We start from the raw sequence: 24,104 nt of genomic DNA on the forward strand, positions 1-24,104 counted from the left end.
CTTCTGGTGGTGTCAGAAATGGATTTTCTGGCCAAAAGTCCAGTAACTCTGAAGCTGAGAAAGAACTGTGGTTGCCTGGAATCAGTACCAGCTCAGAGGCACAGTGTGCTCCACAGTCTGTCAGCTTTCTTGCACCCCAACTAAGGTTTTCTCTGCTACTTTGCAGAGATCAAGAACTCAGGTGATGATGTTAACAACGTGGTAAAAACCAAAAAAAGTGCAACAGAAAGCTGTCAAAAATGCGTGTGCACATACACGAAACAGAAAAAATATATATGCAGAGCATAAAGGAAGATGGGAAGAATTTATACTAACATGTTGACAGTAGCTAACTGAGAATTTGCATTCTGGGCGTTTCAATTTTTTTTCACTTCTTTCTAGTTTTTAGATTTCTGATGGTATCATGTTATTAATGTTTAAATAAGGAGAAAACATTTCCCAGTCTAGGGAGACAGGGATTATTTAAGAACGACTTTTGCCCTCATAATTTTCTGTCCTGTTGAATTCTTATTTTTTGCCATAAGCGTTATCACTTTTATAATTTAAAGGACTAGTTTAACATCTTAAAATGTTAATTCTAAGAGTTTAAAAATCTGGATAGGGTACATAAAATGGATTATTTTCTGAATTCCTTTATGTTTGAATTATTTCATTATAAAAAAGCCCCAAATCAAAACCAATCAAACAAAAAGAGCACTTAGCAGACCCCGTATGACTCAGCGGCTGCGGCCAGACTGGGATAAGCCCGGGTGTGGGGGTCTGTACAACACTGTGTAGCCTGTTATTCTTTCTACTCAAAACTCCTTTAAATGGACGAATCTTATTAAGATAGCTGCCCCAAGTTTTACTCTGGAATTTCTTACTCCTTCAAACAGAAAAGACAGAATTGAGAAAATACGAAAAGGATAATAAGCACAAATGCAAAGCATCTGTCCGAGAAAATTGTGAAAATACACACAAAATGATTACACCAACACAAAGCTGTGTATCCAACTCAAAAGAACAGGAAGGAACTACCAGAAGAGATGAGACAGACACCAAATCTTAGGAAGCCTCTTTACTAGGAAGGCAGAATTTCCCAACTCTGGTGCTTTGATTCATCCCCAAGTTTTGGAGTTTGGATTTACGAAGAATTGTTTTCATAAATGCCAAGGACCTGCCACTGTCTAGACAGGAAGTGATTAAAATACAAGCAAACATCCTGACCGAGCTGTGGACAAGGTACAGAGCACGAGGTATGTTCTGGAAGTGGTCAGGGAAGAGCTAACTACACAGGCAGAAGAGGGAGAGACAGGAAAAGGTTCAGAGCCAAACACTGAGGAGATGAGCATAGACTGATTCCCATCGACCAACATAAGGGACACAGACACACACGTATGTGTAACACACATGTAACTGACATCTCTCCTCAGCCCTACACGACAGGTGTGAGCCACTCAGACACGAGGAAGACTCAGCTGAAACAATGTGAGATCAGACTGGAGGCAGAAAAGCAGGGCTTCTCAGCTCTTCCCTCTGTAGCATCATGTTAATCAAAGGAGCTACACAAAGACTTGATAACCATGGGAAATGCAGAGGACACCGAACTCCTAACCAGACCAAACCTAACGCAGCTATTCATGTGCGCGCCTAGGAACCTATAACCCCAGCTGTGCACGGGAGCAACCATAAAGTAAGACAGTTCAGGATACTGACTCTTGAGATATCTCGAGACTAAAAAGGAAAAGGTAGAGAAGATAAAATGGAAGTAGTTTGATTTGAATTTAGAACAAATATGAATGAGGAAGTAGGAAGAGTCTCCCTGAAAAGGGGGACGGAAAGCCTAAACCCCTAGTCAGGAAACGGAATTCGTGTTTTCAAGGGCAAACAGAAGTTACATTCGCCAGAAGAAAGATGGTTCCTAGAATCAATATTGAGAAGATCAAGGAAGAAACTTGGAACAACCTGGAAAGGAAAAGCATTTCCCATGGAGAGGCAGTACCAGTGCAAGCGCGCTATCAGGAAGGCCGGGATTTTCTGCATCCCTCATCCCAGACGGAGTCAAGATCACCTGAGGAGCACAGCGATGGGAAGAGGCTGGAGGAATGATTCTGTTCTGGGGCCCAAGGGCGCATCGTGGCTTTTGTAATTATTTACTTTTGGCTGCTGAAAAAAATCCCAATTCCACCCAGAAACCTGATGAGACCCCCTAGAATGCTTCTCAGAACCTGATTTTGCTGGTGCTGACTGCTGCAGCGCTGAGAATCCACTTGTGTTTTCTAAGTTGTGAGGGTACGAGGCTCTCCTGTCCCCTGGCCCCCAAGGCCGGGCCACTATCACACGTCCGCACAGGAACGAGGGCCCTTGGCAGCATCTACCAGCGGTGTGGTCACTTGTGCAATGTTATGATTAATGTCTGGACCTCGTCAGGTTGAGGACTCCTTTGCACGGGGGGGGGGGGGGGGGGGGGGGGGGGGGGGGGAGGGGGGCAGGGGACACGTTGCTTTGCCCACATTGTATCCCAAGTACCCAGTCTGCGGTGGCATCTCAATGCTTACTGGTTAATGAATAAATACAGAAAACACTCCCTCTGAGGGCCCGAGGGTGCACTGGCTCTGGCGGGGAGGGGGGGCATGCAGCACAGAGGGAGGCTGTGAGGACCACCCGCATCTGAGCCACAGGGACTGGGTGGGCGGTTCAGTGAGGCGGGAAAGAACAGGGAGCAGTTGGGGGGAGGGGCAACCCGAAGTGTTGAACTGTTAGGTTTAAGGGGCTAAATACCCAAGCACAGATGAGAGGCAACTGGCAAACAAGTCTGGAGCTGAAGGAGGGGCGAGGAGGGGCGGCCAGGAGGCTCCAGGGCTACGCTCGGATGCCCACAATGTCCAGTGGGAAGGAGGAGGGGGACGCACGGCAGAGGAGCCTGAGAGGGAGATTAGAGGGAAACCAGGTGCCCTGGAAACCAAGTGGCAAAGGTGTTTCGAGAAGCAGGGGGCCACCAACTACAACGAGTCCTGCTGACAGACCAAGACTGAGTCGTCATCACTGGGTTTGGTGAGACGCAGGTCAGGCGGGGGCCTCGACACAAAGGGCTCAGAGGGCAGAGAGATCTGCTCAGAATGTGTTCAAGAGAAAGCGAGGATGTGGAAGCGGGAATTGGGATCACACAGCTCTTTTGAGGGGTTTTGCTACAAAGAGAACGGAGGAACAGGGCGATGACTGAGCTATGCATTCTTGAACGCATCTCTGTCTTTCCTGGAGTTTCTAATTGTTTTTCTTTTTCCTTTGCCTTTATTGCCTCCTTTATTGTAGCTTCAACAGGAAGGGGATATAGTATCTAGGAAAGGTTTGGCGGGGGGGGGGGGGGCATGTTTGTTTCTTTTAAGAAGGGGAGTTGCCGTAGCACATTTGTATGACCCAAGAGAAAGGGACATTTTGATGAAAAGAAATAGATGTGAAATAACAGGAAAAGCACAAGGGCCTGGGATGCACTGTGCCAGGGGCAGGATTGCTCTTATACAGGGACATGCATGCGCCATGCAGGGCCACGGCGGGGAAGTCTGACCGTACGAGTACAGACAACAGCAGACTCGATATCTGGTGGTGACGGTGAGGAAAGACCCTTCAGATTGCTTCTGTTTCCTCAGTTAAATAGGAAGAAAAGTCAGCAGCTGAGAGTGAGGATGGGCGGAAGTGACGCCAGAGATCTGAGAAAGAGAACCACGGGGGAACTGAAGTAGGTGCTGAACCCTCCTTGCGGCCGGTGGCTATCGATGCAGAGAAAGGCCAGCGGCATGGAAGTGTGTTCGCCTCCAGCCACATTCAGCCGCTCAGGCAATGCTCAGAGCAGCCTGAGGAGGGGATCTTCAGAGCTGGGGTTTTGCCAGGTAAGCACAGCAAACGGAAAGAGAGGCAAGGAAGTTATGAGGGGGCATAAGGGAGCGATTATGATGGTGGATTACGGGTAAGGAGGAAGTGAAGACAGGAGGGGCGTGAAAAACAGAAGAAAGGTGGTGGAACCTGTGGATGATGGGTGGCCATGGATGGGGTCAAATGAATTAGAGGTGCCCAAAGCCACACTGTTCTCTGACAGTGACCCTGGGTGCTGAGAAGCAGCGGAGCAGTGTCTTCAGAGTTCTGAATGAGAACTGTTTTCCTTCTAGAAGCCTATAAAGGGCTAAACTACCAGTCAAACTGTAGATTATAAGACATTTTCAGACTCAAGATCTTGGAAAATCCCCCTCCCCCACACACACACCCCTTCTGAGAAAGCTACTTGAGGATGTATTCCAGCAACATAATGGAGGAAGCCAAGAAAGAGGAAGCCATAGGACCCGTACAGCAATGGCTCTAAGCCAAGAAAGCAGTGAAGTCCCATGAAGACAACGGCAGCGGGTCCAGAGAATCAACAGTCAGTCTGGACAGAGTCTCCACAAGAGAGATACATGGAGCAAAGCGGGTGGGTGAGGATGGCCAAAGGTGAAGTTTAATGGGGCAACAGAGACAAGACCTGGTTTTAAGAAAAGAAGAAGAAGAAATTCTTGGGAAAATTAAAATTTGTTCAAAAGGATAAACTAAATGATAGAATACCACTTAATCCCTCAATGAACAATATTTACATTGTCATAATAATATAAAACAATGTACTGATTTTTCAACTCCTGTAAATAATAGGTAGACAAGCACAGGAGACTAACTTAATTTTGGTGACAGAACAAAATGTAAATCTTCAACCTTGATAATATACAAGTGATACTACAGATGACAGAATGTAAGAGGTAAGAGGTGGAAGGAATGCTGGAATGCTGAAGGGAAAGTCAGGAGTATTAATATCCTTTTCGTATGAAAAAGAGAGGTCAAGAGATAATGTCTCTAGCTGACCATGAAAAAATAATGGTGAAAATACATTATATAAAATTACAAAGACAATGATAGAACTAAAAATACTGATATTACAAAACTGAGGAGTATTAAATTAGATCCTCACCACAACCATTACCTGGTCTATCTGTGCCTATGACCATACATCATGAAATCAGTAGATAACATCAGAACTTGATCGAGTTGGTGATCTAGATGGTTGGTTATATTAGAAGAAACAGTTAAAAGAGCAGAAGTACAGTTGTCTCAAAGGTGAAAAGAGGTAAGACAGGAAACAGAATATAATCATGAAAAGCTACTATCTTTAAAATCATTTGCATGAACTATTTTGACCAAAATCTCATTTTACAAAACTTGTTTGACACAAATGCAACGTATATGCCTTCCTCCCACCCCTGAAAGTCCTCTAGTGAGAGAAGCAGCAAGGCTGCCTCCGTATTAACTTCGGGTTCAGTCGGGCCATATGGAGAAGGGAGTAAGGGTAGAAGTTTAATAATTCATACTTTCTAAGAAGGAAAGTGATGGTGAAGCGCACGCGCGTTCTGATGGGTCATGGCAAGATGCTAGCGTGGCACGCGCTCTTAGGAATTCTTTTTCTAAGAACGCTCTCTGATGGCAACACCTGAAGTCCTGACTGCTCCAAGACCAGCACCAGAAAGGGGCAAACGACTTCTCTGCAAATATTTGCTCACAGGTGCGCTCAAATCCACGCAGCAGGGAGGGGGGTACACGAGCCTCTCACCTCGCCACCCCGCCATAGTCCAAACCTTCTTCTCCTCGGAATTTCACCATCAGTCGCTTTTTCAAGTCTTTTGGTCGCATCTTCATTATCTGGCGATAAGACTCCTGCACATCAAAATTACAGTTTCAGAGAGAAGAGCTCATCTTATTTTTAAAGTTATAAAATGATGAAAGGTTATTTATAATGGAGCTCAATTACAAATAAGCATCTGAGCTTATTTGTAAGCCTTTGAATCTGATTTTCGTCTGGTTCCTATTGAGAATGTTTAGTTGGCATCTAGGACATTGCTGCTTCCTTCACTTTTTCTCCCTCGGAAACAGCAAAGCACATGGCAGGTAATACTGTACCTAAAGGAAACACACATTTATTCTCAGCACAATCATGACTTAAGAGTTGAACATCCTCGCTAGGGCTGATTTTCTCTGCACAAATTAATTCCAATGTGTCCTATAAATAATTGATATATTTTAACCAAAATGAAGACATCACAAGAGAGTCTGAATACTGAAAGAATTCTGAGCCTGATTTTACAACTGAAGTCAAAAATCACACTTTCCCACGGAGTCAAGAAAAAACAAGGAGAGTTTAAGTAAGACATAAAGCAGCTTACCAGACACAGAAAACATGCGGTCAGCCTAATAGTCCCTCAGATTCAGCATCTGGAGTGGAACCAGCTAAATGTCTGTAGGTATTTTCAGTGAAAAGGCACTTAAGGATCTTTTCTTGCTTCAAATTTAATGTAATTCAAAAGCTGGATCCCAAGAGGCAAGAGGATGCTGAGTGGAAACGATCTGGCAGCAGCACCTCGAGAATTCAGCTCTTCTCTATCCCCGACAGACATTTACGATGCTCAGTGGGCAAAATCAGGCACTTCAGCTGATCCACTCATCGGGCTGTGCCCAAGCCTCCGTCCCTCCGCGGCCCCCTCAGCTGCTGTGGCCCAGTGAGAATCTGTGTCTCGTTTGATCATTTCTGCCAAGGATTCCACAAAGGCCCAGACACAGCTGAGATTCTACTCATGATCGTGGGCCCGAGAAACGGGCCCTGCCTACCAAAGGCCCTGCCTGTTTAGGGACCCTGATCCCGCAGGGGAGCTGGACCAAGGCCAGAACCCTGCCTGGAACCATCAGTTCTTCCTCCTTCCAGAAGGGACAACAGGGAGGCCACTTAGCTTCTCTGAGGAGGCAACGCCACGAGGGGAAATCGCATGCAAGGCTGCAGCAGAAGGAATGCTTGATTCTAGGAAACCGTGCGGATGGCAGGAAGTAGAATCTGTACAACGCGCGCACAGGGATTTACAATATTATTTAGTACTAGTTTCTGTACAGATCTCTACCTTTTCACTCAGAAGTCATTGATTTTTAAACCTTTACCACAGGAGGGAATACAGTTCCCTCGTTCTGCATTTCATTTCAGAGAGAGGGAACTGCATTTCACTGAGCGATAAAATCAACCTCCGAAACACCAGACAGAAAGCAGAACTCACTGTCTACTGACAGGGAGGAAGATTTCTGTGCCCGAACCCCGTACCTCAAATATTTCCTCTCTGGATACTTCGATGCGGCAGTGACCAGCTTGGGGTTGCTGAAGCGAGAGCTCGTGTCTGAGGACCTTCAGTTTCTGGACTAAATCTCTCTCATATCTCTGGGCGGGAAGCTCCTCGTCTTCCACGGAGCCCTCACTGGGCAGTGGCAGCGGCTGGCTGGGCTCCTTTAGTTGGCACTGGTGACTGGAGAAGAACAGAAGCATCGAGGTCACCCCAAGAGCGGCGGCCAAGGTTGCTGCCAGCAGTGCACCCCCACAAAAGGGACTGAGAGGGGAAGTCATTTCACCGAACTGCTAGTCAAAATTTCTTATGGAAAAACTGCTGGTGGCCACCCTCAGGCTAAGTAGATGTCTAGGATTCAGTCAAGGAGACCCCCCATCTCCGTATCTCATACATTATCATTGCCATAAGTAAAAACAGAAACTGCTAGCATTCATCGTGCATCTAGTGCGTATCTGTGAGCCTGACCAACGCGCCATTAGATGTGCCTTGGGGGTGAGAGTTAAATGCAGTTGACGAGAGAACTTTCAAAGCAGATGACCGTGGAGGGGGGCAAAATGCACAGGAGCAAACAAGTGAGATGCAGTGGTAACTACTCCCACTCATAACCGAGAGGTCTCCAAGCCCACTCATCAAAGGCAGAAGTCCAGACCTTCTGGACACAGTAGCATCTGTCCTGTTCAAGTTTTGCCGGTTGGATCAGCTGTCAATGACAAGTGCCCCGTGGGCTCTCATGTTCTGAGGACACAGCAAACCTGGAACGTGGAGTGTGGGAGCCAAGGTCATACCCAGGTCCACAGCCCCCGGGAATGATGGCCCGGGAAGAGGTTCCAGCAAGCAGTGCTCTGGACCAGCCCTCCCAGACAGCGGTGAGCGGGTGGGCACCAAGGAAAGCCCCACTTCACTGCTTCTCTAAGGCCATGTATCCCATCAGAGTGCTGCCCACGGAAGCTTCGTGAGTGAAGCTGCCCCACACTGCCAGCTCAGGGGATTTTATTTAGGCTGCAAGCTAGAACAGGGTGACAACAACATAGGACTTCAGGACCGCTCACAGCGGCTTGAGGGTTTAAAACGCAATTGTCCACCAAGTATTTATCATATTTTGCTTACGCTTATTCTCTGCTAACCAACAATGCAATCAAGAAATGAAGAAAAAGTTAGTAGAAAACATGAAATTTTAACGAGGTCAACAAAGATTTGGTAAAAGTCTTACTTCATGATGTGGTGTAACCTTGGGTCTGTAAACTGGGTTGTTCGGTTATTATGATCTACAAAATATATTCTCCCGGAAACTGTACTTCGGACTTCCCAACCGGGTGGCAGTGGTCCAAGTTCATCACAGTTCACGCTGTTAAGGTCTCTACCAAAATGGAAGATACAGAGAGGTTTGTCCATCTGTGTGTGGAGGCCTAAGACCAAAACTTCCGTGAGAGAACCCGGGGCATCCCCTTATCCAGGGGCCGTGTCCCGGTCCTGCTAAGAGGGACAGTCGCGGCGCTACTTACGCCAGACTTGCACTGAGCCCAGGCCTCTGTGCCGCAAGTAGCAGCACAGTCCCGCAGATAAGCCGCAACCCTCAGAGCCTGTGACCATGATAGGGAATGTGGTCTGCCCGGGGAGTACCATTCCTTCCACGAAAGAGGGCCAGAATAGTAGGAAGTATCTGAAGGCTGCTGGAAAACTCTCTGGATTCACAATTAAATGCTCAAGGTCAGAAAGGTTTCTGCATGGAAAAGCTCCCAAACAGTACACGTTTTTTCAAGCTGATGGGGACGTGTGAACATGCATTCGAAATCTTCCAATTCTAGACATCTGCACCGGGAAGAGGCCAACTCCTTTTTGAGTTGGCTTTGTTAATAAGCAAGACTTTCTAATTCTAACCTCTTGATTCATTATTTCAGTATACTCCACAGTCATCTGGGAGCACAGCATTACTGACCAAGATGCTTTTCTAATCAGGACCAAAGCCTGACATTCCTTCCAGTGAGTACTAAAGAGACACCTCATTCATTTGCAGGTAATATTTCCATTCTAATTACAGATACTGAATTGTAAATTCAACATAGATTTGGAAAATCAAAGACAGGAAGCTTGTTCTCAGATGAAACAAATCATGAATAAAAAGGTAATGAGCATTACTAAAAATGGTATTAGGAAGTAACGCTATTCTGAAACAAAAGAAAAATTTGTTTAAAGAAAAAAGGAAAGCAAAGCAAAGAGAAAAAAAGAAACTTAACTCCATTACGGGGTGGGGGTGGGGCAGGGGTCTCTTTGACCTGGGCTCAGATGTATGGCCTTGTAGAAGGAATTGGTATAGAAAAGCTTCATCTCCCCCAGGAATAGTCCCCAAGGGACTGAGGCAATAGGAAGAGTAAAGTAGAAGAGAGGGTAATAGAGTCTTTATATTTCCTTTTTAGCTTTTCATTATGGAAAATTTTAAGGATATAAAAAAAATAGAGAGAGACCATAGTGAATAACCAACTCTAACAATTACCAGCTTATCGCCAACCTGTTTCCAATGCTCCCCTATTGGCTTCCCCACCCCGATTATTTAAAGCATCACATCAGACATCATATCATTTCGCTCAGCAATATTTTTAGTTTAGAATGAGAGCAACACATCTTTAGGGTTTATCGGTTTTTTAAGTAAGTGCATTTGATTTAATCTAGGGCTGAGGGTCTTTTGCAGTTACATGATCTAATTTCAAGATCCAGGATTGCTTTCTAAAGGGCCCCCTTGCATTACAGCAGCTGCTGATCTACCAGCTGGAGAGTCAGGGGCGGGGCGGGGGGGGTGCGGGCATCAGAGCTGGGACGGTCGCCCAGAGAGTCTGAGTCCAGCACCCCTGTCACAGGTCCCTCTGTTTGTGCTGCTGCTCTTCCAAGTTCACATCTTCACACCACAGGGGCTCTATCACCCACAGTCTGGGGTGGGGGGTCCAGGCAACTGCTGGAAAAGGGCCTTGATGGTGAGAATTTTAGGAAACTTACCTGGGTATCCTGGGGTCGTGCCACGTGCTAACTCCAGTCTGCGTGTGCAGGAAGTAAACCTGCCCCTGCACCGTTGTTCTCTGTTCTGCATGAGAAAGTGGGGGATACGGTAGTTACATTCAATTCCAAAGAGAGTTTTCAACCAATCCTGTAAGCACAGCGTCCCAGCTTCCTTCCAACAGTCTTTAAAAGCACCGAGAGAAGGGTTTGAAGAACAGCAGTTAACTTCTGCCTGGCATCTGCGAGTCACAAGCCCTGGTGGACCTTACTTCTCCTGTTCCCACTTGGAGGGGCAGCCACACCCCTGGACCTGCCACCTCGGGACTGACCCTACCTTGACCTCTGCCCCTGCATGAGCTCTTACTTCCGGTCTGATCTGCCACATCTACTTGGATTCCTCCTGCATTTAGGTGCTCCCTCTGTGGTTGTCAAAAGATCCCATCCTTTCACTCATACCCAAGGCCGTCCTCCCCACATTCAAATCCCAGGGCACTACAAATACCCCCATCCAGGCCCCTGCCCCACTCCTCTCGGTTTTCTTTGACATTCATTTGCCTAAAATCTTCACACAACTGCTACACTGGGAGATTGGAGCCATTGCGGACAAATTCATGACAAGAAAGATTTGTCAACCATCTCGGGTTACTCTTCTTTACACTGACACAACCATCGTGGGGCACACCTCTGCAAACATCAGCACTTCTGGCAGGTACGAGTCACTAAAAAAGCTGAAAACATTAAAGCTGTCTGAAACATCACCGATCGCACTCGGGACAGCGGGGTGGATGCTCTCACCGTAGCCTTCGGGCAGTTCCGGGGACTGGTGGCCGTGAGGTCGGTTCTGCGGCGTCTGGAGTGACCCTCGGACCTCAGGACTTCGCAGTCGCTGGGCCTGAAGTCTTTGATCTTGACTCGGGGATTCCACAGACCTGCAGCCACCCCCGCCAGCAGCAGCCCCAGTGCCATCCGTGTAAGGGGCTGGTTCCTCCATGAAGCAGCTGAGTGGCCTTCCCGGCCCTGAGTCTTCGTACGCAGTTCTAGAAGGGGAAGACCACAGCCCACATCACAATGCCGGCTGAAGACTGAGAAGCACCCGTAAGTTCCATGCCATGCTCTCACTTCCATTTGTTTTGCTTTTCTTGAGCAATATGATAGAATGTCCCCAGTGCTTAGTTTCATATAATCCGTCCTGTCCTGTTTAATTGGAAAGCCAGACTTTTTCATGCGGAGCCCGTGACCAAAGGGAGCCATGTGTAAAGTGCCACTGAGGCCACTCGTGGGATTTCATCCTCAGGCAGAGGCAAACGGTTGGAAAACACCAACCTCGTTCTATAAGGAGCTCAGAAAGTGAGATTTCAGTTTTCTTGACTCAGAATCATATCCGAACATTCCATTTTCCTTGTCATTTTATTCTATAATAGAACTCCTGGTTACATAAAATACCACAATGACTTTAAAAGTGACTTTTAACATAAATCTTGATCCCCTGAACAACTGTGGAGACAATTTACCTTAATAGGCTATCTTCCCTTATAAGCAAGTACTTCTGAAAAACGTTCTACATTGAAAAAGTACAGAGAGACACACAAATTGAGAGACTAGTTCAGTGAATGCCCTGGGCTCACCACCCAGCTCCAGTGATTGTCTCGTGGCCACGCGCCCAACTCCTCCCCCCTGAGCTGGATTATTCTGAAACCAATCCCAACATTTTACCATTTCATCCTTAAATATTTCAGCACAGACCTCTGGAAGATAGGCCTTTTACCATTATCATGACCCCAAAAATGTACGTTAATTTTTTTGATATCATCAAATACCAGTCAGTGTTCAAATTTCTCCAGTCAACTGTCTCATTAATCAGGATCCAAACGAGGTCCATACACCGCGTTTAACAGGTGTGTCCCTTAAATCTCTTTTATTAACTTATAGGTTCTCTTCCTTCCCTTTTAGTTATTTTTCTTGCAGTGTATTTGTTGAAGACACCAGGTTGTCTGCTACACTCTACAGGGTGCCCCCCTCTGGATGGAGCTTATCCCCGGGGCTGTGCAACCCATTCCCGTCCCCTGGACCTCCAAGATGTAAGTTCATGTCAGATTATCCCTCTTTCATGATGTTGTCAGCAAGTATTAACGACATTAATAGTTAACTCATTGGGGAATTGAAAAATTGTGATAGTGACCAATGAGAATTTTTGAGGGTGTTTTTCGGTTTGGGGGTTTTTTAGAATTTATTTCTCCCTGTATCATTATGAACTCAATGGATTGCTTTAATCCACTGCAGTTATAATTCTTTACTGATGCTCTTTGGCCAGCGGGAACCTCTGTAAATTGGATCCTGAGCCTTTGGGGCACTACCCCACTAGTTTTGACAGCTTCCTTTACAAACGAGGAAACTGGATCCCAGTGTTATCCCAAGACTGCACCTCAAGTATTCAACGCATTGAAAAGGTGTGAAGGAAACTTTCATGCAGTGCGAGAGTCTGGGCAGCAGAGAACTCAGTGGGCATTGCTGCAGTGATACGTACCCTTCATTTTCTAACAGCCCTCTGCAGTCTACCACGGACCCTCCAGTGCCTATTCTGTCTCGTGTCTGTAAACTGACTAAAAAGAAAAGAACATCCTGCATTAAAATCCAGTGGTATTTTATACAACTGTAACACAGTGAGCCATTGCAAATGTGTAATTTATGTATGATATTATTTTAAAAAGTGAGGCATATGTCTATACATACACATATACATTCCTATGCTTTCAAGTATGAAGCATCTCACTCATTGGCTGCACAGAAGGCATACCACTTGGAACACTCCTTGTAAACGTGGAGCAGAAAGAGATGCTGTGTTGTCTGTGCTCTTCATCAAGATAACAGAACACAATTTCACTTCCTCCAAGGTACCTTATATTTTAAGAAGATTTTGACTTATGTTTAATAAGGACACAGAGAGCACTGTCAGTATGTGCAAGGTCTGGATGCACCTACGTGTCGATTCTCTGTCCCTATACTATGAACAACAAAGACACTTATGAAGCTGCTTCCAGTTATTCATTTTTCCCCGGCACATCCCTCCACAAAGAAAAGAAGAAATCACAAATAGAAAGGCAGTAAGTGGGAACTCTGTCGTGACAGGAGTTTTCAGATGGATATCCACTGTCCATTTATCTTGGCTCAGGTCTACATAAGACAATACCTAAAAGGTTTGGGGCCATAAGTCACTCTGGTGTGCTGCTGAAATACTGTTTTCTTTGATTGCTTGCAATGCATACAGTCAATATTTGGGTTACCCTGAAATGCTAATAAAAATGGGATGGATAACAGGATGAGCTACTTAACAGATAAATTACTTCCAATGGAATACCTCCAGTCAACGCTTTATGACATGAGCACATTTTATTTCTTCATTCTAAATAAGTCAGTCCTCTGTAAAATCATATTACATGGAAGTCTTCAGAAATTCTCTTTGCCTTTTACATATATGATGGGTCCTCCTGAAGAAACTATTTCTTAACTCTTGCATATGTGGCCACCATTTTTATCATCTGCATTTGGATAACATGACAAATTGTCAACTCATGTGATGATTAAAATTACATTACAAATTATAACCCTACATCTTTTTGTACCTTAGTCATTTTAACTCCACCTTGAATGACAGAATGAAGGGAATTAGATAAAATAATAAAAACCACATAAGATGAAATTGTTTAGTCCTGGAGAGATGGCCCCTGTATGGGGCCTGTCCTTCGAAGTATGTCACCATCGGTCAGTGCCTTTATGTGTTTTCTCAGTGATGAAGAGCTGAAGGTTAAGTCTGTAAAAATTATCTCTTTATACAGATGAGAAAGTTCTTACCCACTATTTGGCCACGAACTGCATCAGTATCTGAGGGGTTTAGTTTGCATAGATCCAAACGCTGGTCTGCAAACAAACAATTCAAAACTTAACCCAGGGAAATGTTAGCTAGAGAGGAAGGCAGGAATTCTGTATTCAGTATTCAAAGAAATAAAATAAAAAATGATGCCCCATAAGCCTTCTTCAGTTGCATTAAGAGGCAGAAAAACGTTGGGTTCTTACATCCAGTATCTTTTAATCTGCTGATGGCATTGGAGAGCAGCCGCACGCACCCCAGGAAGCCAGCTCCCTGCTTCTTGTGAATTTTCTTGTGGTTCCACACGCTGATGGTTATAGAATCCGTTTTCCCAACATATCTGAAACCAACATGCAAACTCATTTTTAATTGTATTTCTCAATTGCGATAGCCCATTGAGATTTTATCTGATTGACTTGTTAGTCCAGAAGAATCCTTTTAAAATAATTTTGCTCTATATCCACAGCTAACAGGCACTTAATAAGTATATATCTACTAACTCAATGGGCTGGGAAAGGACTACAACTGGTTATGTAAGAAACACATGCAGACAACCACATAATGATAATAATCTTATAACAGAGATTTACTATATTTTTATAGTTCCAGAGGATAATGGCAGGATTCAAAAGTTCCCACCAGGACTTCCCTGGCGGTCCAGTGGTTAAGACTCTGCACTTCCACTGCAGGGGCACCGGTTCGATCCCTGGTCGGAGAACTAAGATCCTGCATACCGCATGGTGTGGCCAAAAAAAAAAACAAAAACAAAAACAAAACCCCAGCAATTAGGCTTAATAGAGAATACTAATTTGCAACAAAGGACTACTTACATCCATCCAAAGTACACAAAAGAGCACTAACTCAGACAGGAAACCTGCCGCTTTCTCTCAGTGTAGGTCAACCACAGAAGGGAGCTTTTGGGACATGGATTGACAACTACTTTCCAGGCTACTACCAGTGCCACAGTGTAACTGCAAATGAGCCTCAGGATCCAACTACTAAAAATCCCACTCAAACCCAGTTCAATTTGTGTTAGTAAAAAGCCAATAACAATCACTCAGCATTACTTGGACAAAAATTTCTTAGCAGGGACATGAAAACATAGGTGCCTAAAAAATAGATTTTCAAAGTGCGATCCACTTAACAAATGAATATAAGAAATCGTCTGATGGTGTGTGGGCTTACATACCTCCAGTCATACCAAACTTTATTTTCTCTTGCAGAAAATATATTTGTACTAAAAAGCAAAATTTTTAAAAAATCAACAGAAATATATATATTATATATTTGTATCATAAATATGTAAAATAATAATAATGGGGGCTTCCCTGGTAGCGCAGTGGTTGAGAATCTGCCTGCTAATGCAGGGGACACGGGTTCGAGCCCTGGTCTGGGAGGATCCCACATGCCGCGGAGCAACTAGGCCCGTGAGCCACAACTACTGAGCCTGAGCATCTGGAGCCTGTGCTCCGCAACAAGAGAGGCCGCGATAGTGAGAGGCCCGCGCACTGCGATGAAGAGTGGCCCCCGCTTGCCACAACTAGAGAAAGCCCTCGCACAGAAACGAAGACCCAACACAGCAAAAATAAATTAATTAATAAACTCCTACCCCCAACATCTAAAAAAATAATAATAATAATGTATTTCAAATAATGCATTTTACAACCATGTTCTGGGTTTTGCTGAAAAAAACAGTAGCATATAGAGGACCTGAACTATGGCCCTTTTTTCCTGTTAGTATGGCCAGGAGATTGAAAGTTTGAAGACCACAGTTACAGAAGCAAACCATTAAAATATATGAAAATGTCAAACACAAGAACTTCCAAGTATATGAATTCTAAAAGTAGGCAGTATGTATTTGTTTGGCCATCCACGTTTGTTATCAGTAAGAAGTTTAATAATCCCTTTAAAAAAAAAAAATTAAATGCTTCTCTTACAAGTTAGATACCAACTTTCCTGCCGCTCCCCAAGTGGCTTATAGGATAATCAACTCACAGATCGTAGTGCTGGTTCCACTTTGGGTCCAACGTGTTCTTCACAGTGTCCGTTGAGTGGCACTGCCCAGATCCATCCACAACGATCTTTGCAAAAGGGTCAGGGAGTCCTAGAGGAGAGGGGACAGCCACACTGGATGAGAAGACAGAACCCAGTCCTGCAAGTAAAGTGAGCTTCAAGGTCATCTATTTGATTAAGAAGACTACCCTGGTATATTTTTTTCTCAAGTTTAAGGTTAGTTTCAATCAGCAAAATAAATTCTTTCCATTAAGCTTTCTAAGAAAGACAACCCAGAATGACATCCTCCTCAGATTTTTAGAGGCTAGAAATGAAAACTCTGAATATAGGCTTAAATTCAAATTCCCACTTCTGGTGGTCGCTCAGTAGGGCTAGCTAAATGGGGGGAAAGGTGTCTACAATTACTTACATTTATACTTTCTAAAAAATAATAACGCCTAGAAATCTTGTTCACTGGTCTTCATCTGTTTTATCTCTGGAAGCAAGTATTCACCGGGTTTTACTTAGGTAAGTTGCTAAATGCTGGAGTATGACTCAGACAGGTTTATGAGATCAGAGAGGCGGCCAGGTAAGGGTTTTAGAGATAGACCTGGACGTGAGCCATCACTCTGGAGCTTCTTAGCTACTTGAATAGAGCCTGCGAACCTAAGTCTCTTTACCTTTAAAGCATGAGATGAACCACTTAGGAACGGAGCAGCATTCTTGTGAGGATCAGAAAGAGTGTGAAAAATATCATGCTGCAGGGGCCTACTTTATAGCAGGTGAACTTCTTATGAGGTGATTCCTTCCTTTAGAAAAGGATCCTCCATTTATATTTTTATTACAATTCCTTTAATTACAAGGCTTTTAAAGTGTGATTTAATTGATCAAATTTGACCAACAATTTTACTCAAACCCAGACGTTTTATAGAAAAATGTCTGTATTGGAGCTGAGGATACGTCACCCAGCAGAAAGCAATACATTAATGGATGGAAAGACAGAAAACAGGGTGGTGGCTGGAATAGGGAATGAGAGAGTTGTTCTCGTATGAGTTATAAATTCTGTGCCTTGGAGCTATGGAGTCTCTATGTGGTAGTCAACTGGGAAAGGAAGCTTGTCAAACTGTGGATTTCTAGTCAGCAAAGGGCAGGACTTTTAGGAGAATACTCCCAGGGTTGCTTTTTTTTTTAAGTTTTAAATTTCAGAAATATGTGAAGAACATTAATATTGTAAGAGAGCAAAAATGGGTGTTTTACTTACTGAAGAAGTCTTTCTTTGCAAGGTTCTTGGCACATAATACTAAACACAAACAAAAAAATGCTAGGGTTAGCACTTATGGACAAGATTTCCATCGTAGTTAGTTGCTATGGACGGAATCGTATCCCCACCCAAAATTCATATGATGAAGCTCTAGCCTGCAATGTGATGTTTTTAAAGGTGGGGTCTTTGAGAAGTGCTTAGGTTTAGATGAGGTCATGGGGATGGGGCTTTCATGATGGGATTAGTGCCCCTATAAAAAAGAGACCACAGAGCTTGTTCTCACAGCAAGAAAGAATGCAGGAAGAGGGCCCTCCCCAAGAATCTAATCTGTCAGCACCTTGATCTGCGGCTTTTCCAGCCTCCAGAACTACAAGGAATAAATGTTTGTTGTTTAAGCCACCAGTCCATGGAATTTTGTTATAGCGGCCCAAACTGACTGAGGCACTAGCCTATATTTGCAATGGGGAAAAAAACCCTCAAAATTATCTTTGCCATAGACTGTCTTTCAAATTTAGCATTACATTAAACAAAAAGCTGACGAGTAACAAAAAGTCTTTTCTCCTTCCATTGGGCATCAACTATAACAAATGCAAAATGTTTTAGTTTAAACTTAAAATCTTTAAACACATGCAGATGGATTTATCAATGTGCTCTTAAAACTCACAGGATCACATTAATACCAATTCCAATTAAGACCTACAGTATTTACCTTCATAGCTACTGCTAACAATAAAAGGAACTGTCCATTTTTGATATTTTGATAAATAATACAATTTTGTAAATGTAAACTTTGGTATGTTGGAGAAAGAAAGGGGAGAGTTACAGAAAATACGGGGCCATCATCAAGTGTTGTGAAAAACAAAGACAAAATGCATGATAAGAATTTCGCACAATGTTGGCATACAGAAAGAATGCAATAAATACTAAGTGTTGTTAGTATTTTATTAATGAGGGGGTATCGATTACTGGTAAGAAATCTTGTCACCAGATTTGTTACATGATTAAAGCTACTATATCACTAATGTCTCTTACACTTACGCAAACTCACAAATTTTGCTAATTTTTAAGAATATAGTGTTTTATTATGAACTTATACTATTTCACAAAAATATATTCATATTATATGTTGTTCTGCAAACTTTTCACTTAGTATTTTTTATATAACAATTTTTATCAAGATATAATTCATACACTATACAATTCATCCATTTGAAGTGTATAATTCATTGGTTTGTAACATACTCACTGGGGTGTATAACCATCAGCACAATCAACTTAGAACATTTTCATCATCCCCAAGAAAGAAATCCTGTACCCATCAGCAATCCCTCTTTATTTAACCTCAAACCCCACCAGTCCTAGCAACCACTAATCTACTTTATGTCTCTGGATTCTCCTGGACATTTCACATAAATGGAATCATAGAATATGTGGTATTTTGTGACTGGCTTCTTTCACTTAACATGTTTTTAAAGTTCATCCATGTTGTAGCATGAATCAGTTCTTCAATCCTTCTCATGACTGAGTGATATTCTATTGTATAGATATACCATATTTTCTTTATCGACTTCTCAGGTGATGGGCATTTGGCTTGTTCCTACTTTCTGGCTATTGTGAATAACGCTGTCCAGGTTGTTGTGTAGACTTATATTTTTATTTCTCTTGTAAACCTATGAATGAAGTTGCTGAGTTATACGTTTAACATTTTTAGGAACTGGCAGAATGTTTCCCACAGCATCTGCACCATTTTAAATTCCCACCAGCAGCGTATGAGGGTTCCAGTTTCTCCCCATCTTCACTAATACTTGTTATTGTCGGTCTCCGTGGTTTTATATCTCTGTGGTTCTAATTTTCATCTCTCTGATGACTAATGACTTTGAGCATCCTTTTGCGTGCTTTATTAGCTATTGATATATCTTCTTTGGAGAAATTTCTATTTAGATTTTTTTTTTTGCCCATTTTTAAATTGGGCTATTTGCCTTTTTATTATTGAGTTGTGAGAATTCTTTGTATATTCTAAATACCCTTATCTATAGATATCTATATTCAGTTGCACCCCGCCACCACTCCATGTCACACGTTCCACATCCATGGATTCAACCAACCATGAAATGAAAAAATATATTTTTTTAATTCCAGAAAGTCCCAAAAAAGCAAACTGAATTTGCTGTACCCCGGGCAACTATTTATATAGTATTTACATTGTATCAGGTATTATAAGTAATCTAGAGATGATTTAAAGTATATGGGAGGATATGCATAGATTATATGCAAATACTATGCCATTTTATATAAGGCACTTGAGCATCCGTGGATTTCAGTATCCGTCGGGGTGGGGGTGGTGGTCCTGGAACCAATCCCCAGCAGATACCAAGAGACAACTGTATATAAATATCTACGTATCTATAGATAAAATATCCTTATCAGATATGTGATTTGCAAATATTCTCCTACTCTGCGGGCTGGCTTTATACTTTGTTAGAAACACCAAAGTTTTTAATTTTGATCAAGTCCAATGCATCTATTTTCTTTGGTTGGTTGTGCTTTGGGTGTCATGTCTAGTAAGACTTTGCCTAACCAAAAGTCTCAAAGATTTACTCCTATATTTTCTTCTAAGGGTTTTATACTTTTAGCTTTCTTTTATAATTTTAGCTCTTAAATAGACATTTAGGTCTATGATCTATTTTGAGTTCGTTCTTGTATTTGATGTGAAGAAGGGGTCCGACTTCATTCCTTTGCAAGTGGATATCCAGCTGTATCAGCAACATTTGTTAAAAAGCCTATTCTTAAAAAAAAAAAAAAAGAGCCTATTCTTTCCCCATTGAATTATCTTGACACCCTTGTTGGAAATCAATTCACTGTAAATGTGAGAGCTTATCTGTGGTCACTCAATTCTATTCCATCGATCTACAGGTCTCTCCTCATGCCATGACCACTCTGTCTTGATTACTGTCTTAGTCCATTTGGTCTGCTATAACAAAATACTATGGGACTGGGTAGCTTATAAACAACAAACATTTATTTCTTACTGTTCTGGAGGCTGGAAGTCCAAGATCAGGGTACCTGCATGGTTGGGTGAAGGCTTTCCTCCAGTTTGCAGACTTCTCGTTTTATTTATACAGAGCAGAAGGGGCTAGGAATCTCTCTGGCATCTCTGTTATAAGGCATTAATCCTACTCATTAGGATTCTACCCTCATGACTTAAATACCTGCCCCAAAGGCCCCACCTACTAATACTATCACTTTAGGGGGTTAGGGTTTCAACCTATGAATTTGAGGGGGACACAAACATTCAGACCACAGTAATTACCATAGCTTTGTGGTAAGCTTTGAAACTGGGAGGTATGAGTGCTCAAACTTTGTTCTTTTTCAAGACTGTTTTGGCTATTCTGGATCTGTTCAACTGTCATATGAATTTTAGGATCAGCTTGTCAATTTCTACAAAAAAGCCAGCCTGGATTTTGATAGGGATTTCACTGAAGCTGTAGGTGAATTGAGGGAGTATTGTCATCTTAGCAAGATTAAATCTTCAAATCCATGAACAAAAGATGTTCTTCCACTTATTTATGTCTTCTTTAATTTTAACTGTTTTGTAATTTTCAGAGTATACATTTTATACTTCTTTTATTCAATCTATTCCTAAATATTTTATTATTTTTATGCTATTATAAATGGAATTGTTTTCCTTTTTTTAATTTTGCAATATTTCTTCTTTATTATTTTTGAAGAAGATATCAACTTTGGAGTAATTCAAACAAAGTTACATTTTTTTTTTTTTAAAGAATCAATTTTATTTATTTATTTCTGGTTGCGTTGGGTCTTCGTTGCTGCGCGCAGGCTTTCTCTAGTTGCGGCGAGCGGGAGCTACTCTTTGTTGTGGTGCACAGGCTTCTCATTGCGGTGGCCTCTCATTGCGGAGCACGGGCTCTAGGCGCGTGTGCTTCAGTAGTTGCAGCATGTGAGCTCAGTAGTTGTGGCTCACGGGCTCTAGAGCGCAGGCTCAGTAGTTGTGACATATGGGCTTAGTTGTTCTGCGGCATGTGGGATCCTCCCGGACCAAGGATAGAACCCGTGTCCCCTGCATTGGCAGGCGGATTCTTAACCAATGTTTGCAGGAAGCCAAGTCCCCAACACATTCCAGACTTCTCATATGGTACCTCTGGGATCTCAGGGCCTCTCACTACCAGAGCTGGACCAGACGTTTCCTGCGTCCAGGGTTGCTGCCGTCGCTGCGGCTGCTTGAAACTCCCCAAAGTTGCGAGCCAGCGACTGGAACTGTTTTCTTAATTTCATTTTCAGATTGTTCATTTCTAGTGTACAGAAATACAACTGACTTTTGTATATTCAACTTGTATCTTTCGACTTTGTTGAACTCCTTTATTATCTCTAATACTTTTGAATTTTCATATATAAGATCACATCATCTGCAAATAAAGATAATTTTACTTCTTCCTTCAAAATCTGGATGCCTTTTCTTTCTTTTCCTTGTCTAACTGCCCAGTACCTTCAGTACAATATTGAATAGAAGGGGTGGACATCCTTGTCTTGTTCCTGATCTTCGAAGGAAAGCATTCAATTTCTCAACCATTGAGTATGGCGGGAGCTGTGGGTTTTTCATAGATGCCCTTTATTAGGTTGGGGAAATTTCCTTCTGTTCCTAGCGTATTGAGTGCTTTTATCATGAAGAGGTGTTAGCGTTTGTCAGATGCTTTTTCTACATCTCTTGAGATGATCATCTGGTGTCTGTCCTTTACCTATTGATATATGTAGTACATTAACTGATTTTCAATGTTAAACCAACCTAACAGTCTGAGATATTGGGTTGGCCAAAAAGTTCGTTCGGGTTTTTCTGTAACGTCTTATGGAAAAAACCCAAACGAACTTTTTGGCCAACCCAATAAAGTCCACCTGATTATGGTGCATAACTGATCCTTTTACCGTGCCTGGGCTTTTCTTTGTAAAAAGTGTTTTCAATTACTAATCTATAATTTATTTACTCTTTATAGGTCTATTCAGATTTTCCATTTCTTCTCGAATCAGTTTTGGTAGGATTATGGCTTTCTAGAAACTTGTCGATTTCACCTATCAATTTGTTGGCACACAGTTGTTTACAGTATCTTCTGATAATCCTTTTTGTTTCTGTATAGTCAGTATTAATATTTCCTCCTCAGTGTAATCCTTATACCATTGCTTTCCAGTGGAAACACACACACACATACAAACTCTTCCATCTTTTTTGTGGCTAGATCATAATTTATTACAGCTCCTGTTAGTGTTTTATTTCTTGTTTCTCTAATTACAAAGGTAATATGTACTTATGAAAATATGAAAACTCAAAAATGTGTGAATAGAAACTGCATGCCTCTAAAACCTCATCATTACTCTTTGTTTAGCATTTTCCTGGCTAGTCTCACATGCTTATTTTTTCCCATTTAACTTTAGAATTATTTTCAGCAAGTTTAAAAGAAATGACTTCATAAATAAATTTGAGGGGAATTTACCTCTTTACAATATTAAGTATTCCCATTCTTGAATGTAGCATGTTTATCCATTTATTAAATTCTTCTTTAATGCCTTTAAGTGATGTTTTCATAACATATTTCATAAACGTGTTCCACATTTCTAATTGGGTTTACTCTTAAGTGTTTCGGTTTTTGTTACTATTGTAAATGGAAGAGTTCCTTTCATTGCACTTTCTTTTTCCTTTTTTAAATCGTCAAGATACCTGTTTTTTTTTTCATTGCACTTTTCAATTGTTATTTGGTTATAGGAAAGTGATTTTCTTACGATAATTCTAAATCTGCCACCTTTTTCAGCTCTCCTCAAATAGGCCTGTGATGTCCTGTTTCCTTCCACTTCCCTTTGCTTTTACACAGCTGCTTCCAAAACTTAAGTTGAAATCTTCGCAATCTGCCTAGAAACCTGGTCCTCGCCCAGGGTTCACGACTTCAGATCATCAGCAACACCATCAGCTGCACAGGCCAGAATCTGTGCGCCGCGCTTTTACTTCCCAGCCTCTCTCAGGGGTGCTGACTTCTCACCATCTCCACCCTTGTTCAAGCTCCCAACATCAGCTATCACAAAGTCATCTCTTCAAAATTTAAATCTCATGTCTCTTTCCTTTTTAGAAATTCCCCAGTGGCTTCCCATTGCAAAACTCCAGACTCAGGCTCTGAGCCCAACTTCCCTCACCTCCAGCTTCAAACATTATCCAACCAGCTCGGGGCTCTTGTTTTTCTGAGGTGCTGATGCTGGATTGCTTCTAACTGGAAGAATTCTGGTAACATCTCAAAAAGATTATGTACATATGTTCATATGTATAAGACTAGCAATGTCTTGTTCATATGTACAAAATTAGCAGTGTCTTAATTTAAGGGTCATTCCAGTGGAATCTGGTTATATCGAAAAGTGGAGAGGGTTTCAATAGAGTCAGCACAAAGAGAACTTTGCCTCGATTTTGTGCAGAGATCATTTAGGGTCACACTGAGTTTAGTTCATGGCATATGATTTCTCCTAGTAGAAAAATTTTGTGATCTTGAGATAGAATTCTCTTTGTCCTCTCTACCAGATATGATAAAAGATAATTTATTACACAGCATAAAATCCCACTCTATCTAGATCTACCACTCATTTTTAAAGAAATATGTTATGCACCAATTATGAGTGAGATTCTGGGGATACAACAGTGAGCAAAAGAGACATTTACTCTTAGAGAAAATGAAGCTTATTTTTTCAGAGTATACTACCGCATGGTTTCTTCAGCTCCAACTCTGAAGTGCCCCTCTACTTTGGACAAATCATGTGTAAATCCCATAATTTCCTAATCACATACCATAGTTTCCTAATT

The 24,104-nt window shown here is 42.3% G+C and overlaps 1 protein-coding gene across 4 annotated transcripts in view; it reads right to left on the reverse strand.

Moving 5' to 3' along the window:
* Positions 1-24,104, reverse strand: part of SMURF1 (SMAD specific E3 ubiquitin protein ligase 1) — a 101,577-nt gene that overhangs the window by 10,995 nt on the left and 66,478 nt on the right. For 2 of the 4 annotated variants that reach the window (XM_027125815.1, XM_027125814.1), the window contains exons 2-11: positions 17,258-17,296; positions 16,000-16,108; positions 14,211-14,344; positions 13,989-14,054; positions 12,664-12,739; positions 10,935-11,176; positions 10,140-10,224; positions 8,362-8,508; positions 7,133-7,331; positions 5,603-5,706 (exon numbers count right to left, since the gene is read on the reverse strand). In XM_027125815.1, coding sequence (XP_026981616.1) covers positions 5,603-5,706; positions 7,133-7,331; positions 8,362-8,508; positions 10,140-10,224; positions 10,935-11,176; positions 12,664-12,739; positions 13,989-14,054; positions 14,211-14,344; positions 16,000-16,108; positions 17,258-17,296 — 1,201 coding nt within the window. Of the gene's footprint in view, positions 1-5,602; positions 5,707-7,132; positions 7,332-8,361; positions 8,509-9,424; positions 9,503-10,139; positions 10,225-10,934; positions 11,177-12,663; positions 12,740-13,494; positions 13,676-13,988; positions 14,055-14,210; positions 14,345-15,999; positions 16,109-17,257; positions 17,297-24,104 lie in introns of those variants that run through there. The other 2 variants (XM_027125818.1, XM_027125816.1) reach the window with 2 other exon arrangements.

This window comes from Aethalodelphis obliquidens, unplaced genomic scaffold, assembly GCF_003676395.1.
Source record: "Aethalodelphis obliquidens isolate GAN/ISIS:26980383/991018 unplaced genomic scaffold, ASM367639v1 scaffold30, whole genome shotgun sequence".
NCBI lineage: Eukaryota > Metazoa > Chordata > Mammalia > Artiodactyla > Delphinidae > Aethalodelphis > Aethalodelphis obliquidens.